This window comes from Mustelus asterias, chromosome 21, assembly GCF_964213995.1.
Source record: "Mustelus asterias chromosome 21, sMusAst1.hap1.1, whole genome shotgun sequence".
Taxonomy (NCBI): domain Eukaryota; kingdom Metazoa; phylum Chordata; class Chondrichthyes; order Carcharhiniformes; family Triakidae; genus Mustelus; species Mustelus asterias.
The window spans coordinates 8,277,270-8,295,589 of record NC_135821.1 but is presented as its reverse complement, the minus strand read 5'-3'; the positions used below and the strand labels follow the sequence as shown (position 1 = coordinate 8,295,589).

Sequence of the window (18,320 nt, the reverse complement as noted above, 5' to 3'; positions counted from 1 at the left end):
GTCCCAGTTTATCCAGCCTCTCCTTATAACTCAATCCATCAAGTCCCGATAGCATCCTAGTAAATCTTTTCTGCACTCTTTCTAGTTTAATAATATCCTTTCTATAATAGGGTGACCAGAATTGCACACAGTATTCCAAGTGTGGCCTTACCAATGTCTTGTACAACTTGAACAAGACGTCCCAACTCCTGTATTCAATGTTCTGACCGATGAAACCAAGCATGCCGAATGCCTTCTTCACCACTCTGTCCACCTGTGACTCCACTTTCAAGGAGCTATGAACCTGTGCCTCTAGGTCTCTTCGTTCTGTAACTCTCCCCAACGACCTACCATTAACTGAGTAAGTCCTGCCCTGATTCAATCTACCAAAATGCATCACCTCGCATTTGTCTAAATTAAACTCCATCTGCCATTCGTCAGCCCACTGGCCCAATTGATCAACATCCTGTTGCAATTGGAGATAACCTTCTTCACTGTCCACTATGCCATCAATCTTGGTGTCATCCGCAAACTTACTAACCATGTCCCCAATATCCTCATCCAACATCGGAACAGGAGAAGGCCATTTAGCAGCTCAAACCTGCTCTGCCATTCAGTTTGCTCATAACTGATCTGGATCTGCACCCCATTTACCCACCTTCGTTACGTTTTGTTTAGTACCCTTACCTCACAAACCTCCCATCAATCTTCAGCCTTGAAAATTTCAATTGACCCCAAGTGCCCACAATTTTTTTTTCAGGGAGAATAAGGGTGGCACGGTAGCACAGTGGTTAGCACTGCTGCTTCACAGCTCCAGGGACCTGGGTTCGAATCCTGGCTCGGGTCACTGTCTGTTTGCACATTCTCCCCGTGTCTGTGTGGGTTTCCTCCGGGTGCTCCGGTTTCCTCCCACAGTCCAAAGATGTGCGGGCTAGGTTGATTGGCCATTCTAAATTGCCCCTTAGGTTCCGGGGATGCATAGGATAGAGGGATTAGTGGGTAAATATGTAGGGATATGGGGATAGGGCCTGGGTGGGATCGTGGTTGGTGCAGACTCGATGGCCTGAATGGCCTCTTTCTGCGCTGTAGAATTCTATGATTCTAATTCCAGATTTTTACAATTGTTTGTGTGAAAGGGAGTGAGGTATGAGTGGGAAAGAAGGTGTTTAATTTAGCTTCTAATCAGCAACTTGGTGTTCCATAGTTTTGGGAAATGCACAAACAGATTTGTGGCAAATGATCATAAATGATGACCAGTTTACAAAGCCTGGAGAAAGACGTGAGCATTTTGCTATATATGATTTTCTTTATCTTGTTTGAAAGTTAATAATGCATTTTTTTTAGGCTTTCTTCTCCATACTTTGATGCTTTTCAACATTTGATGGTCCTTTATTTGACCTGCAGTTCAAATTGATCTGTGACCAGACCAGGCAATCTGTAACTACACGCTTGTGACTTCCAGTCAGCGTGTTTGCTGCTCACTGCTCTCTTTAACCTGAAGGATTGAGATTTCGATTTAATAAAAATGAATTAAAAATGGAGGAATCCCAATTTAACCTGACACTTGCCTGACACTGGCACAAGGGCGGCACGGTAGCACAGTGGTTAGCACTGCTGCTTCACAGCTCCAGGGACCTGGGTTCGATTCCCGGCTTGGGTCACTGTCTGTGTGGAGTTTGCACATTCTCCTCGTGTCTGCGTGGGTTTCCTCCGGGTGCTCCGGTTTCCTCCCACAGTCCAAAGATGTGCGGGTTAGGTTGATTGGCCATGCCAAAAATTGCCCTTAGTGTCCTGGGATGCGTAGGTTAGAGGGATTAGTGGGTAAATATGTAGGGATATGGGGGTAGGGCCTGGGTGGGATTGTGGTCGGTGCAGACTCGATGGGCCGAATGGCCTCTTTCTGTGCTGTAGGGTTTCTAAGTTGCCTCACAGAGCCAGGGACCCGGGTTCGATTCCCGGCTTGGGTCACTGTCTGTGCGGAATCTGCACGTTCTCCCCGTGTCTGCGTGGGTTTCCTCCGGGTGCCCGGTTTCCTCCCACAGTTCAAAGATGGGCAGATTAGATGAATTGACAATGCTAAGTTGCTCTTTAGTCTTTGGGGGGCTAGTTAGGGTAAATAGATGTAGTTATGGGGATAGGGCCTGGGTGGGATTGTGGTCGGTGCAGACTCGATGGGCCAAATGGCCGCCTCCTGCACTGTAGGGATTCTAAAATATTCTATGATTCTAATTTTAATGTGAATTAACGAGTTCAGTTAATCAGAATGATTTTTATTAAGCAGATGAAGTGATTGGAAAGAGATGTTCAATGCCAGCAACATTTGCAGAAAGCAAGGTGTGCCTTGCATTCCATCAAGTACTTATTATTTGGGTTGGGTACATCACAAAACTCACAGAACTAGATTTGATCATATGGTTTAGTAATTAGAAAAAAAAAGCATTTCTTTATTCTTTCACAGCATGTGGGCGTTGTTGGCTGGGCCAGGATTTATTGCCCAGTTACCCTTGAGGAAGTAAGCCTCCACCTTGAACCACTGCAGTCCATGTGGTGTAGGTATACAGTGTTAAAGACTCAGTTCCAGGATTTCAACCCAATGGCAATGAAGGAACAGCAATATAATCCCAAGTCAGAATAGTGTGTGGCTTGGACGGGAACTTGCAGGTGGTGCTGTCCCCATTGTCAATGAACATATGAATTAGGAACAGAAGTAGGTACACAGCCCCTTGAGCCTGCTCCACCTTTCAAATAAATGCTGATGTGATGATAACTGCAACTCCACATTTCTACATATTCTATTTTCCAGCTTAATGGAACCTTTCCTAAAGTAAGGAGGTCTTATTAACTTTTATAAGACACTAGTTAGGCTGCATTTGGAGTACTGTGACCAGCCCTGGGTGCTACAATTCAGGAAGGATGTGAAGGCATCGGAGAGGGTATAGAGGAGATTCTCAAGAATGATTCCAGAGATAAATAACTGTAGCTATGAGGATAGATTAGAGAGATGCATTTTCCTTGGTCAAAAGATGTATTCATGATCCTGAGGGGAATGGACAGGGTAAATGGTGAGAAACTGTTGCCCCTAAAGAGTACATGTCGCAGATTCAAAATGAGTAGAGGTGACGTGAGGAAAAACATTTTCACTTGAAGGATGGTTGGAGTGTGGGACGAACGTCCTGAGAGGGTGATGGAGGCAGGTTCGATTGAGTAATTCAAAGGGATTGGATTGCTATCTGAAAAGATAGCAAGGTTACGAGGATGAGGCAGGGGAGTGGGAATCGAGAAAATGCTCTTTCAGAGAGCCAGTGCAGATTTGATGGACTGAATGGCCTTCTGCATTGTATAAATTCTGTGATTCTAGGGAATTTTGAAATATCAAAACCAACGCATCCACTACTTCACTAGCCACTTCTTTTAAGACCCTAAGATCTACTGCCCTTGTCCTTCTCGATCAGTGGTTCCCAAAGCGTGCGGCGCGCCACACTGGTGCGGCAAGAGAGGATGGCAAGTGTGGCGGGAAGATTCAAGGACAATCAAAGAAACATTTAAACATGGATTAGATATTTTTCCAAAGTGATTGTTTTATACTTTCTGGATATCCCATGATCATGTTATAAAGTAGTTAGAAACATAGAATAACTGCAGCACAAAACAGGCCCTTCGGCCCCACAAGTTGTGCCGAACATATCCCTACCTTTTAGGCCTACCTATAACCCTCCATCCTGTTAAGTCCCATGTACTCATCCAGGAGTCTCTTAAAAGACCCTATTGAGTTTGCCTCCATCACCACTGACGGCAGCCGATTCCACTCGCCCACCACCCTGTGTGTGAAAAACTTCCCCCTAATATTTCCCCTGTACCTACCCCCCAGCACCTTAAGCCTGTGTCCTCTCGTAGCAGCCATTTCCACCCTGAGAAAAAGTCTGAGAGTCCACCCGATCTATGCCTCTCAACATCTTATATACCTCTATTAGGTCTCCTCTCATCCTACGTCTCTCCAAGGAGAAAAGACCGAGCTCCCTCAGCCTATCCTCATAAGGCATGCCACTCAATCCAGGCAACATCCTTGTAAATCTCCTCTGCGTCCTTTCAATCTTTTCCACATCCTTCCTGTAATGAGGCGACCAGGACTGAGCACAGTACTCCAAATGGGGTCTGACGAGGTTGTGTTCTATGTTATGAATCAAGCACTGCTAGGAGTTTTTTTTTGTTTTTGAAGGTATTTCTTATCAATAAAAAATTTGGTGTGGCGCGAGCAAATTTTTATTCCGAAAGTGCGGCCCAGTGAAAAAAGTTTGGGAACCACTGCTCTAGGTGGTAGAGGCAGTGGGTTTGGAAAGTGCTGTTGAAGGATCCCTGGTGCTTGCTGCAGTCCATCTTATAGATGATTCACAATGCTGCCACTGCGTGTTGGTGGTGGAGAAACTGTTTAAGGTACTGGCCAATCAAGCACACTGTTTTGTCATGGATGATGCCAAACTTCTTAAGGGTTGCTGGAGCTGCACTCATGCAGGCAAGTGTAGCTAACTCCATCACACTCTTTACTTGTGCTTTGGAGAACTTTGGGGAGTCAGGAGGTGAATTACTTGCTGCAGGATCCTGTGCCTCTGACCTGTTCTTGTAACCATAGTATTTATGTGGCTGGTCTTGTTCAGTTCCTGGTCAGTGGTAACCCCAAGATGTTGACAGCGGAGTTCCAGTGGTGGTAATGCCACTGAATGTCATGGCGAGATGGTTAGATTGTCTCTTGCTGGAGATGGGCATTGACTGGCACTTGTGTGGCATGAATGTTACTTGGGACTTATTAACCCAAGCCTGAATATTGTCCAGGTCTTGCTGCATATGAACACAGACTGCTTCAGTATCTGATTTGTCATGTATGCATTTGAACACTGCAATCATCAACGAACATATCCCCCCCCCCCCCCCCGCCCAAGGTCAGGAGCTGAGTGACCCTGGTAGAACCCAACTGAACGTCAAGTGAGCAGGTTTTTGCTGAGTAAGTGCTGCTTGAGAGCACTATTGATGACTGAGAGTAGAGTGAGAGGCAATAATTGGCCTGGTTGGAACTGTCCTGCCTTTGTGTACATGACTTGCCTGGGCCATTCTGCACATTGGCGGCCAGATATTATTTGTGTAGCTGTACTGGAACAGCTTGGCTAGGGGCGCAATTAGTTCTGGAGCCCAAGTCTTCAGTATTATTGTTGGAATGTTGTCAGGGCCCAAAACCTTTGCAGTATCCAGTGCCTTCAGTTATTTCTTGATTTCATGTCGACTGAATTGAATTGGCTGAAGACTGACATCTGTGATACTGGGGACTTCTGAAGGAGGCAGAGATGGATCATCCACCTGGCACCTTTGGCTTAAGATGTTGCAATACTTCAGCCTTGTCTTTTGCACTGATGGGCTCCCATTATTGAGGATGGGATATTTGTGGAGCTTCATCTTCCAGTGAGTTGTTTAACTGTCCACTTTCATGTCAGGATGTGGTGGAGCTACAGCGCTTCAGTCTCATCTGTTGGTTGTCTGATTGCGTAGATCTGCATATTGCATGCTGCTTCCATTGTTTGGAATGTAAGTAGTCCTGTGTTGCAGAATCACAGGTTGACATCTCGTTTTTAGATATGCCTGGTGCCGCTCCTGGCATCCTCTCCTGCACTCTTCATTGAACCAGGGTTGATCCCTGGCCTGGTGGTAATGGTGGAGTGGGGGATATGCTGTGCCGCATGGTTACAGATTATAGTTAAAAATAGCTGTTCAGTAATAGTTTTTATCTGTGGTGGAAAGAACTTTGTTTAATTGCTGGTCGATAACAATGAGGAAAAGTTTAGATATGCAAAACAGAAAGGAATATTGAAAATCAGCAGCCACATCATTTATTCATTTTCACAGTAACTTCATTGCAGTGTTACTGTAAGCCTACTTGTGACACTAATAAATAAACTTTAAAACTTTAATATTACCTAAGGCCTTTTGAAATAAACTTGTTTGTATTGGAATGCCACTTGTAAGGATTCTTTCATTCAATGTTAGGTTAAACTGTAATCACGTTCACACTTGTAATATGGAGCTGCTGGTATTTATGGAATAAGACTTGTATGTTAGAGTGTTGCACATTGTTGTAACATGCCATTTGGACAAGCACAATTACTGCCTGAGGTTTTTTATTAAAGTTTTAAAGTTTTTTCAAAGTTTATTTATTAGTGTCACAAGTAGGCTTACATTAACACTGCAATGAAGTTACTGTGCAAATCCTCTAGTCGCCACACTCCGGCGCTTGTTCGGGTGCATTGAGGGAAAATTTAGCATGGCCAATGCACCTAACCAGCGCACCTTTGGACTGTGGGAGGAAACTGGAGCATCTGGAGGAAATCCACGCAGACATGGGGAGACCGTGCAGACTCTGCACAGACAGTGACCCAAGCCGGGAATTGAACCCGGGTCCCTGGCGCTGTGAAGCAGCAGTGCCAACCACAGTGCCACCCAATAGAAGATATATCGCTTCACCATTTATACACAGAAATACCTTTAGATTCTAATATTATGATGCTGCTGCCTACCCTGTACACATCTGGAACAGGACGAACCAGCCTCTAATCTTTGCCTGTGTTAGCAGATTTAGGTTTGGGTGCTGTAGTTAGTTGCACTGCACTGGGTTAGTGAAAGGGAGAGCTCAGCAGGGTTCTGTCTAGTGACATCTCCTAACAGGTGCTGTGAATGGACTGAGGGAAGCGGGATATTTTCATCCTCATCTAAAATAGGTAGAGTTAAAATAGAAACTGGCCTTTCTATTAGGTTTCAAAATGAAGGACAGGAGGAATTGTCTGTTGTAACCATCCCCTGCAGGTTGCCGGCTCTGAACTTTAGACTGATTAAACTGTAAATTGAAACAAAAACAGAAAATGCTGGAAAATCTCAGAGGGTCTGACAGCATCTGTGGGGAGAGAATAGAGCCAATGTTTCGAGTCTAGATGGCCCATCGTCAGAGCGGAGAGAATCAGCAGAGCTTTAAACACTTTGTTGAACACCAAGAGGGAAATGGAAATAACTGTGCACATGGTGAGAGAGACAAACGGAAATTCTGTCGGAGAGAAGAGCAATACTACTTCAGGGAAGACATTCCTGGAAGAGAAGTGGCAGAGAGTTAAACACTGAGATAAAAGCAAAATACTGCGGATGCTGGAATCTGAAACAAAAACAGAAAATGCTGGAAAATCTCAGCAGGTCTGACAGCATCTGTGGGGAGATTCTAGAGCCAGTGTTTCAGGTCTAGATGATCCTTTGGTCATTATGCCTTCTGATGTCTAGATCCCTAAGCTTTGGAATCCTTCCATAATTTCTCTGCCATTCTCTCCTCCTTTAAGACGCTCCTGAAAACCTCTCTCTTTTGGTCACCTGTCCTACTATGATCTTCTATGGCTCAGTGACAAATTTTGAACTATACGTTGCTTGGCTATTATCAGATATTTGACTCTAGTATAAAATGTGTTTTAATAAACTTTGTGTTTTTGATCATGGGCGATTGACAACTGCCTTTGACGATCTTGAAACAAAAATTTATTGAATAACAAGAGAAAATTCGAGAGTTACACATCTGAGGAGAGAGGAATGGTTAATGTTTCAGGTCAATAACCTTTGATCAAAACTCTTTCTCCCTTCTCAGATACTGCCTGACCTACCGAGTATCTCCAGCATTTTCTATTTTTGCTCCAGATTTCCAGAATCCCCAGTATTTTGCTTCTGAAAAAATTCAGAGAGATTGTTCTGTAGTTTTTAAGTATTGTCAAAATATTCAAATTCCATTGGTGAACTGCAAATTAGTACAGTCTGTGTACATGTGTAGTGAAAGCCTGAATCTTGGTGCTTATCAGATTTCGCTGTTCCATATCCAGCTGCAAACCATTGACGATACTTGGTTAGGAAAATGGGAGGCTTTGTTAATTGTATTTCGCCTTTTGGTAAATTTATTTCAATGACTTGAGAACAGGGCAGCATGTAAAGTTATATATAGACTGGCATTTCACCTTTGTGACTGGGAGCAGGATGGAGAAGGATCAAAAGGGAAGCTCTGTGATAGGGCAGAAGATGGGAGGCATTCTATGATAAAAGAGTTGGTGCAGAACCAAAGGAGGTGGTGATGGGATAGATAAAGAATCAAAATGTCAGAATCATGAGTAACTACCATGGGAGGCAAAAACAGGAAAAAAATAAAGTTAAACCAGAAACATGCAAAGGAAACAAAATGGGAGCAGAGATAACCGCCTGAAATTGTTGGACTCAACATTGAGACTGCAAATTGCTCATCAAAAGACAAAGTTTTGTTCTTCAGACTTGTATTGACCTTCATTAGAATACTGCAGTAGGCCAAGGATAAAAGAGTCAGTGTGAGAGCAAGATGAAGAATTAAAATGACAGGCCGCAGGAAACTTGGGGTCATGCTTGCGGATTGAATAGGGGTGCTCTGCAAAGTGCTCACCCAATCTGCATTTGGTATCCTTAATGTAGAGCAGATTGTAATGTGAACAGTAAATATTATCTTCGTTTTGGGAGAGAGCCCTGAAGTGGTGACCCATAGCTTTTCCTACTGTATCCATTTTCTATTGTACCCTTCGTGATGCCACGTCTGGAATATTGTGTGCAGTTTTGGTCTCCTTATCTGAGGAAGGATGTGCAGAGCTGGTTTACCAGACTGATTCCTGGGATGGCGGGACTGATGTACAAGGACAGGTTGAGTCGGTTAGGAATATATTCACTAGAGTTCCAAAGAATGAGATAGAACCATAGAAAATTACAGCTCAGAAACAGGCCCTTTGGCCCTTCTTGTCCGTGCCGAACCATTTTATGCCTAGTCCCACTGACCTGCACTTGGACCATATCCCTCCACACCCCTCTCATCCATGAACCCGTCCAAGTTTTTCTTAAATGTTAAAAGTGACCCCGCATTTACCACTTTATCCGGCAGCTCATTCCACACTCCCACCACTCTCTGCGTGAAGAAGCCCCCCCTAATATTCCCTTTAAACTTTTCTCCTTTCAGCCTTAACCCATGCCCTCTGGTTTTTTTCTCCCCTAGCCTCAGCGGAAAAAGCCTGCTTGCATTCACTCTATCTATACCCATCAAAATCTTATACACCTCTATCAAATCTCCCCTCAATCTTCTACGCTCCAGGGAATAAAGTCCCAACCTATTCAATCTCTCTCTGTAACTCAGCTTCTCAAGTCCCGGCAACATCCTTGTGAACCTTCTCTGCACTCTTTCAATCTTATTTACATCCTTCCTGTAACTAGGTGACCAAAACTGTACACAATACTCCAAATTCGGCCTCACCAATGCCTTATATAACCTTACCATAACACTCCAACTTTTATACTCGATACTCCGATTTATAAAGGCCAATGTACCAAAGGCACTCTTTATGACCCTATCCACCTGTGACGTCACTTTTAGGGAATTCTGTACCTGTATTCCCAGATCCCTCTGTTCAACTGCACTCTTCAGAGTCCTACCATTTACCCTGTACGTTCTTCTTTGGTTTGTCCTTCCAAAGTGCAATATCTCACACTTGTCTGCGTTAAATTCCATTTGCCATTTTTCAGCCCATTTTTCTAGTCGGTCCAAATCCCTCTGCAAGCTTTGAAAACCTTCCTCACTGTCCACTACACCTCCAATCTTTGTATCATCAGCAAACTTGCTGATCCAATTTACCACATTATCATCCAGATCATTGATATAGATGACAAACAACAATGGACCCAACACCGATCCCTGCGGCACACCACTAGTCACAGGCCTCCACTCAGAGAAGCAATCCTCCACAACCACTCTCTGGCTTCTTCCATTGAGCCAGTGTCTTATCCAATTTACTACCTCCCCATGTATACCTAGCGACTGAACCTTCCTAACTAACCTCCCATGAGGGACCTTGTCAAAGGCCTTGCTGAAACCCAGGTAGACAACATCCACCGCCTTCCCTTCATCCACTTTCCTGGTAACCTCCTCGAAAAACTCTAATAGATTGGTCAAACATGACCTACCACGCACAAAGCCATGTTGACTCTCCCTAATAAGTCCCTGTCTATCCAAATATTTGTAGATCCTATCCCTTATCACACCTTCCAATAACTTGCCCACCACCGACGTCAAACTTACTGGCCGATAATTTCCCGGATTTCTTTTGGAACCTTTTTTAAACAACGGAACAACATGAGCCACCCTCCAATCATCCGGCACCTCCCCCGTGAATACTGACATTTTAAATATGTCTGCCAGGGCCCCTGCAAGTTCAACACTAGCTTCCCTCAAGGTCCGTGGGAATACCCTGTCCGGTCCTGGGGATTTATCCACTCTGATTTGCCTCAAGACAGCGAGCACCTCCTCCCCTTTAATCTGTAAAGGTTCCATGGCCTCCCTACCAGTTTGCCCTATTTCCGTAGACTCCATGCCCGTTTCCTCAGTAAATACGGATGCAAAAAAAACATTTAGTATCTCCCCCATCTCTTTTGGTGGGGGTGTGCAGAACCAGGGGTCACAGTCTAAGGTTACGGGGCAAACCCTTTAGGACTGAGATGAGGAGAAATTTCTTCACCCAAAGAGTGGTAAGCCTGTGGAATTCACTACCACGGAAAGAAGTTGAGGCCAAAACATTGTTTTCAAAGAAGGAGTTAGATATAGCTCTTGGGGTTAAAGGGATTAAAGGATATGCGGGGGGTGGGGGGGGGCAGGCTTGAAGGGCCGAATGGCTTACTCCTGCTCCGATTTTCTATGTATTTATTATGCCAGTGAGGCAGGGGGAGGCAGTGAGAGGAGGTCATAGTTTCTGTGCCTCCAGTCTCTGCTCTTGGTATTCACAAATGTTGAATCCTGGGTGATGTGTAATTTGCACCAGGAGTGCCAGTCATCTTCTGCTGATGATCCTGTCCAAATAATGGTACATTATAGTGACAGGTCCCTAGAGGAGGTTTACATAAACTGGCATTGCTGACCAGCGAGGGGCAGTCTGAAAGCTGAACGCCTCTAGCCAAAATGAGTTGCAGATGATGACACGTGTTTGCATGGTTGATCCTTAGAAAACCACCTCCTCAGGTGGCTCTGTGTTCCTCCGCCAGCATTAACACCACTTCATCTATTGCAGCATCGTTGCCAACGTCAGGGCTGCTGTTTCTGTTAGATCTGCACTATAAAGAAGGGATCAGAAAAATGAGCATCAGTTCAGAGTCTAGCTAAATGTGGAATTGTAAGTGGCAGTGAAGCAGCTTCCTGTAATCTGCCTGCTTATTGACCAGCCAGCTGAGTTTAATCCCATTAGGAAGGAACTAGAATGTTTCATAGCACTAATCTACGATTAACTCTGCCTAGCTTGTTTCCACTGAAGCCTCTTTAACCTTGTTTAAAAAAACCAGATTAAAGTTAAGAGATTAAAAAGAACTGTTTGCATCTACATCTCCTGAAGCACTTCTTATGTAAATATTACACACAAGGTTTTGAACTGCTGCGCTTCCAAGGTGAGTGTATTGATGTGGAAGTATGCAGCATTGTAAACTCGGAGGGTGCAGGTTCATGCTGCCAATGTGATGCATTCTGAGGTGGTTTGGAACTCCCTGTGAAGAGGATAAGGCAATGGACCTGGGGTTCCTAAGCATGAGATTGCCAATTCTGCTTTGACATATTCCAGGGCATCCAATCATGTCCTGATAGCCATGTGGTCTTCAATCACCTGACATCTGATCATTTGACATCTGCCTGCAGTTTGGAAATGTTAATTGCATTATTGCATCACAGTTTTAAATTCAGACTGACACTGGTGCGTGATACCCATCACTGGACAGTGGTTCACCTTTGTTTTCGATTTCAACACTACACATGAGAGTTAACATTTGGGATAAAAACAGAAAATGATGGAAATAAATTATCTTCAGGACTTTGCTTTCGTTTCAGTAAACCTCACCCCTCAATATTCAATAGCATTACTGTCACTGAATCCTCCACTATCAAGATCCCGGGGGGTTACCATTGACCAGAAACTGAACTGGACCAGCCGTATGAATACTGTGGCTATAAGAGCAGGTCAGAGGCTGGGAATCCTGTGATGAGTAATTAATTTCCTGACTCCCAAAAGCCTGCCGGCCGTCTCCAAGGCACAAGTTCACTTGCTTGGATGAATGAAGCTCCGACAACACTGAATAAGCTATCCACCATCCAGGACAAATCAACTTGTTTGGTTTGCACTTCACCCACAAACATTCACTCTCCACCATTGATGAACAGTGGCAGCTGTGTGCACGTCTACAAGATGCACTGTAGGGACTCAGCACACCATGATTAATTGGCACCGCTCAGGCAGCATCTTCCAAACCCACAATCCCTACCATCTAGAAGAAGAAGGGCAGTAAACAGAACACCATCACCTGGAAATTCCCCTCCAAGCCACTCACCATCCTGACTTGGAAATGTATTACTGTTTCTTCACTGTCACTGGGTCAAAATCCTGGAACTCCCTCCCTATCAGCACTATGGATTTGTCTACACCATACGGACTGCAATAATCCAAGAGGCAGCTCACCACCACCACCACCTCAAGGCAATTGTGGATGGGCATTAAATGCTGGCCTTGCCAGCGACGCCCACACAGCCCATGAATGAATAAAATAAATTGTGGTTGAGCACCTAAGATATTAAAATTATCCTTCATAATTGGAAAAGTGGTGTCAGTTAATCATGGTGTGCAATTTCAGCGCTATGCTTAACTTATTTCCTGCTATTCAGAGCAGGATTAACATTCTTGGCCATTACTGCAGTAGTTAAGTGCCCATCAAACTGCTCAAAGTACAAACTGGTGATCGCAGGTGAGTCCTGATTGGCCAGATTTCTGCTGGCAAGGCTGGAAAATCCACTGAACTGCTCCAGATTCATACGGCAGAAAGTGCAGTAGTTAACATTGGTATTAGTTATCCTTAAAATAAAAGTGACAAGATTACATCCTGATTTCTAACAGTGGAAAAATTGCTAATCAATTTCAATGGAAGAAAGCTTTCAAAGATGGGTGTTTCCTGTCCCCCGGCTATCTTTCACAGAGACAGTCACTGCATCAAAAGGCTGCTTGGGGGAAAAAGACAGTCAGTTTTATCATTTAGATTTAGCAGCACTAAAAAGAACAGCCTGACCTTTCCAAAATGCCTGCTAATTTTCCCATTGAAGCTAGAAGCAATCTCTTGAAAAAAAACTGAAGCCTCCTTTTTGCAAGAATGAATTTGAATGCTTCTGTACAATTTGAAAATCCTTCTTGAAATGTGCCATTTTGCTAAAACATATTAGAAGTTTAGTCAATGTATTTTTTTGAATGCAAAGTTTCATCTGTCTCCTCATTCTTTTGTTGAGTGAAGTAAAATAAATTGCTAAATTCACAACCAATCTGCAAGGAACCACTTCTGTGATTCTCGCCTGTTCCCTCAAACGGACGGACCAGAGTCTAGCAGTGCATTCTGAGCGGGGATGCTCACCACTATGTCCCAGAATCTCAGAACTAATTTGATTTAGATTGGAAGAAAGATTTAATAAATTTAATTACTGATGGTTCCCTGCAATTTTGTCCCATCCCCAACCTGTGAGGCATGAAAGTGCAAGGGTGCCAACCAGGAGTGCAAATAACCTTTCTCCCATGTTAGCAGCTGTGCCTGGGAACTCAGTCCTCCATTTCAGGAGGGCTGGTAATCCTTTTTTGGTGTTCTAGTTGTAGGAGACTGAACTGACTGCATTCCCATCTACACTTGTACGTAACCAGTTTATTGGAAACAGAAGAATCTGTGCATGCATGGGTGACTGTTGTATTAGTCACTGCACATCTGAAACAGTCATGTCATGCTGCCTGCAACAACCTTCACTTCAGGCCACCAAAGAGCTGAATCCAGCACTGGGCCTTTAATACTTAATCTGGGAGCTCGTGGCAGATGTGAGACAACCAGGTACCTCCTGTTTGGAGATACTATAAAACATTTCAGTTGCCCAATTAAGGAACAGTATTTAACAGCACCTCTGGAGAAAAGGTCTTCCTTTTCTATTCTCTTTCTCTCTCTTTGGTCCTTTGCAAACCTCAGCACTGTAAATTGCTGTAAATTAGTTTTGTTCACTTTGTGGTATGGATTTAAGTGAACCCTACAAAGAATGTGACCTTTTTTATATCAACAAACTTGTGTGTGCTATAAATAGGATGTGATGGCCGGCTGTGCATTATAACTTGTCAGCTCCTGAGTGGATATGCAATGTGCGGTAGATTAAATTGCTTCAGTTATCTGGTCAGCTTCACTTACAGGAATGAGTCTTGTTTCATGACTGCTCATTATACATCCAGTATATACTTCTGAAGCAATTTGCCCATATAAGAGTATTGTCATAGTACAAAGTAAACCCATTTTGGGAAAGGGATGATGAAACATCCACTCTATTCATGAATAAGGAACAATTTATCTGTGCAGCACTGGAACATTGAAATGGTGCAAAGTATCCCCAGGGCTGTCAGCTAATTGCAATATAATGCTGGTAAGAGTACTGACAATATTTTTTGAAAAATTAAGTAAGCAATTTTAATGTGCTGCTAAATAACAATGGAGGATGATTATATGCTTGAAAAAGGATTATGTAAATCAGGAAGTAGTAATTGGTGAGGAAGAATAGACTGAGAGGAGGTTTTGAGGTTCAAGGTAGCGAGGAGTTAGGAGTAGGATATGGTGCACGGGTTTTTATTTCAGTCTCTGATGCAGCGAAGAGGAAAACTCTGTGGTGGTGAATTTCCAACTTGCGAGGAACAAAAATGTAAAGTTTGAAGGAACTCGGGCAAACATGGTCTTGATTTTTTTCAAAAAAGAAGCAAGTGGAGTTGAGACAAGGACAGCATTTCAGGCAACATGTACCTTGTCCCAAGATTAGTCGGGAGCAATAGTGAAATCCTGAGTAGGCACAGAGTGTTCATTTGGATTTATTGACTGAGTAGCATACAGCAGAGCTAGATTGTTCAGTGTGATGGAAGGAAATATTTGTTTAGTGGGAATCTGGAACACTCTCCCTCAAAGTTGCTGAGCCAGGGGATCAAGTGAAAAATTCAAAACTCAGGTATAGATTGTTGTTGGGTAAGAATTCTGCAGGAATATAAAGTTCAAGTCACTAAATGGAGTTGGGTGTAGATCAGCCATGATCTAATTTATTAGGGGAACAGGCTTGAGGGACTGAATAGCCTCCTATTCCTGTGCCTTGTTCTAGTCCGTGTTTTGTATCGTTTTTCCAAATCACAACTGCAAGATTATTAACAATTGAGCCCAGTGAACTGTGGCTTTTCAAGATGCTGTAACATAGAGGTGAGTGTCAAGTAATTCCCACCCTTCAGCTGCTTTATAATTACAGCTGAAAGATGGATGGTTATCAATGTGAACAAATCCAGAAAATGTAACAAACATTATTTGACTGGAATTAATATCCTTACATTTAAAAATATCCCTATATCAGAATTGCTCTCAAATCTCTACTCTTTTTGACAACTATAATTCCAGCTTAAAACGGAAGGTCTAAGAAACACAAACATTATGATGATTTATTTTGAAAAATATATAAAGTTATTAAAAGTATAGTGATTTAAACTTAGAGTGGGGAGTATCATTGTTTAGGAGCCTTGCATCTCACACCATACTGTCCGAAGGACTTGGAGGATGTGCTCCTGGCAAATGACGGGTAAGGGGAGGGGAAGGGGTGGTTAGCTTACACTGATACCTGAATTTTGGACAGGTATAGGAGATAATGAGAGTCTAATGGAATACTAGCCTTCATATCTTGAGGTCTGCAGTACAAGAATTTGGAAGACAGGCTGCAGTCATGCAAAACCCTGGTCCAACCACTCCAAAGATGTGCAGGTTAGGTGGATTGGCCATACTAAATTGTCCCGTAGTGTCCCAAGATATGTACGTTCGGGGGTTGGATGGGGTAAATATGTGGGATTATGGGGTCAGGGCTTGGGTAAGATGCTCTTTCGAAGAGTCAGTGCAGACTTGATGGGCCAATTGGCCGCCTCCTGCACTGTAGGAATTCTATGATTCACGCTGTTTATTTCTGGATATCACACACCAGGAAGTATATTTTGGCCTTGAAGAAAATGTCTGGAATTATGCCAGGGTGCCATGGGTTAAATTGCAAGAAGAAATGGCACTAGAGTTGTATTCCCTGGTATTTAAATTAATTAAGGGTGATTTAATCAAAGTTTCAAGATATTAAGGAGCACGGATGGATAAGGTAGAGCAAAACTATTTCCGCTGGAGGGGGAATCTAGATCAAAAAGGCACAGTCTATAAATTAAAACCAGAACTTTCAGGACTGTAATTAAGAAACATTCCTACACTCAATGGGTAGTAGATGTTTGGAACACTCTTGCTCAAACAACAGTTGATGTTGAATCAGATTTTAATGTGAGATTGATAAATATCTTTACCCGATATCCCTCAATAACTTTGGTTAAGATAGGTATGTGGAGGAACGCCTCAGGTCAGCTGCCGTGATCTCATTGAATTGCTTTGAAGGGCTAATTGGTCCCCTTCCTCCGGTGTTTCCTTCAGGTGGGCGATAATACCTTTCCTGAAAGGAGTAATTCTTGATTGGATTACACTCCCCACAGGCAATGGTTGCCCTTTGTAACATCAGCTGGGTGACCATTTTAGGTCTCAGAAATGTATGTTGGAAGCTATGGAGAGCATCACAATCTTGATCTCATGTACATCGCTTCAAGTGTACTTTCTAATGGTAATCTGTTATTAAAGATCAGAAACAGGAATTCCAGCTGGATCACTCTCACGCATTCGCACGCATGCACAGAGTGAGGCCAATTGTAGAATCCCAACCATGGTCCTGGTTAGCTAGGTGAGCACCGACAGGGATCAAACCGTGGGACCTTGCAGCCTGCATGACTTAATTTCATTCCCTCCTTACCATCAGGAAGCAGTTAAATACTTTCACGAAGTACAGAGGCTTTCAGCAAGTTATGTAATTATATTGTGGTTTGGGACATTCCATCCTCCACCAGTCTTCTCTATTCAGGATATTCATGGTGACAGTGGGGCCAGTGTTCATGTGGCAGTGTAGCATCAACACAAAATACTGCAGATGCTGGAAATCTAAAGTAAAAACTAAAAATGCTGGAAATACTCAGCAGGTTAGGCAACATCTATCGAGAGAAATAAAGTTAACAGTTTAGGTCAACCTTTCACCTGAACACTGTAGGATTACGTGCAGGATTTTTCTCCCACCCTGCGACTTGTTTTGCGGCAGCAAGAGGTGGTACGCGCTCGCTGGTGGCAGAATCTTATGGTCCTGCCGTTGTCAATGGGGTTTCCTGTTGAACACATCCCTCGCCGCCCTGGCGAGGGTGCGCTGTACGTGGGACCATAAGATCCCATCAGTGTGAGCAGTAGCAAGGTTTCGGCAGTTGGGCTCCATACAAAAGAAACCGTAATTATTTATTTTAATCAATGATTAAAATTAACTTTTTCTGCCAACAGAAGCTGTGTAGCTAGTCAAACTAATTTCCAGGCCATTATCTGTCTTATATCATAGTTAAACTCTGAAGACCTTTATGTGGTATTCTGATTAAGCTCCAGAGTACTTGCCTGGATAGCACTTAATAATTTTCCTGGCGATTTTTCCCCCCCTAGATGTTTTTAAAATCAAGAGTAGCTTGTCATGTTAAATACATCACACCATAGGCCTGCCTTTGTTAAAGCTATTTATAATGTGTTGTCACTGCTGACTCCATACTGAGTAAAGGGACTAGTGAGGACTTAGACTAATTATAATCCAGAGTCCATACGTGGTTAATTTTAATTGAAGATTATCTAGACTTTTTATATGTATATTTTGAACTGTGTGGCTGCAACTGCAGTATGAATTAACTTAATCCACTTTCCATAGTTAATCCTGACGCTTTGGTACATTTATACTTGGGCAGATTATATTCATTCCTGAAAGAGTTTTGCCTTCTGTTATTTCTTTTTGAGAGATTGATCAGAAGAGTAACCAGTACAGTCAGTACAAGATATAGGATTCAGCTGCTAGCCATTACCAGCATTAGTTGAGATTGATTCAACTGATGTAAAGATCATGCGTTGCTGGAATTTCTGGTCTGCGAACCAGATTCCTTAATTGCAAACAGCAAGTAGTTTTGGAACATCAAAGACAGTGACTAAAACTATGTGCTTTGGTTGCCAAGTTTTCATTTTAGCAAAATTACTTGTGCGCCATTTTGTATTCACCACTTAGAAATGAATAATTATGTTAATGAAGGTATGACCTCAGAATAAAAAACATTCTTCTATCC

The 18,320-nt window shown here is 43.1% G+C and overlaps 1 protein-coding gene across 23 annotated transcripts in view; it reads left to right on the top strand.

Annotated features, from left to right (window-relative positions):
• LOC144509076 (RNA binding protein fox-1 homolog 2-like) overlaps window positions 1-18,320 on the top strand; it is a 295,347-nt gene that overhangs the window by 149,790 nt on the left and 127,237 nt on the right. Inside the window, exon 1 of one of the 23 annotated variants that reach the window (XM_078237408.1) lies at window positions 14,397-14,509. The exons of 21 other annotated variants lie outside the window; for them this stretch is intronic. In XM_078237408.1, the coding sequence (XP_078093534.1) occupies window positions 14,504-14,509 (6 nt within the window). In that variant the 5' untranslated portion in view covers window positions 14,397-14,503. Of the gene's footprint in view, window positions 1-14,396; window positions 14,510-18,320 lie in introns of those variants that run through there. One more of the 23 variants, XM_078237399.1, reaches the window with a different exon arrangement.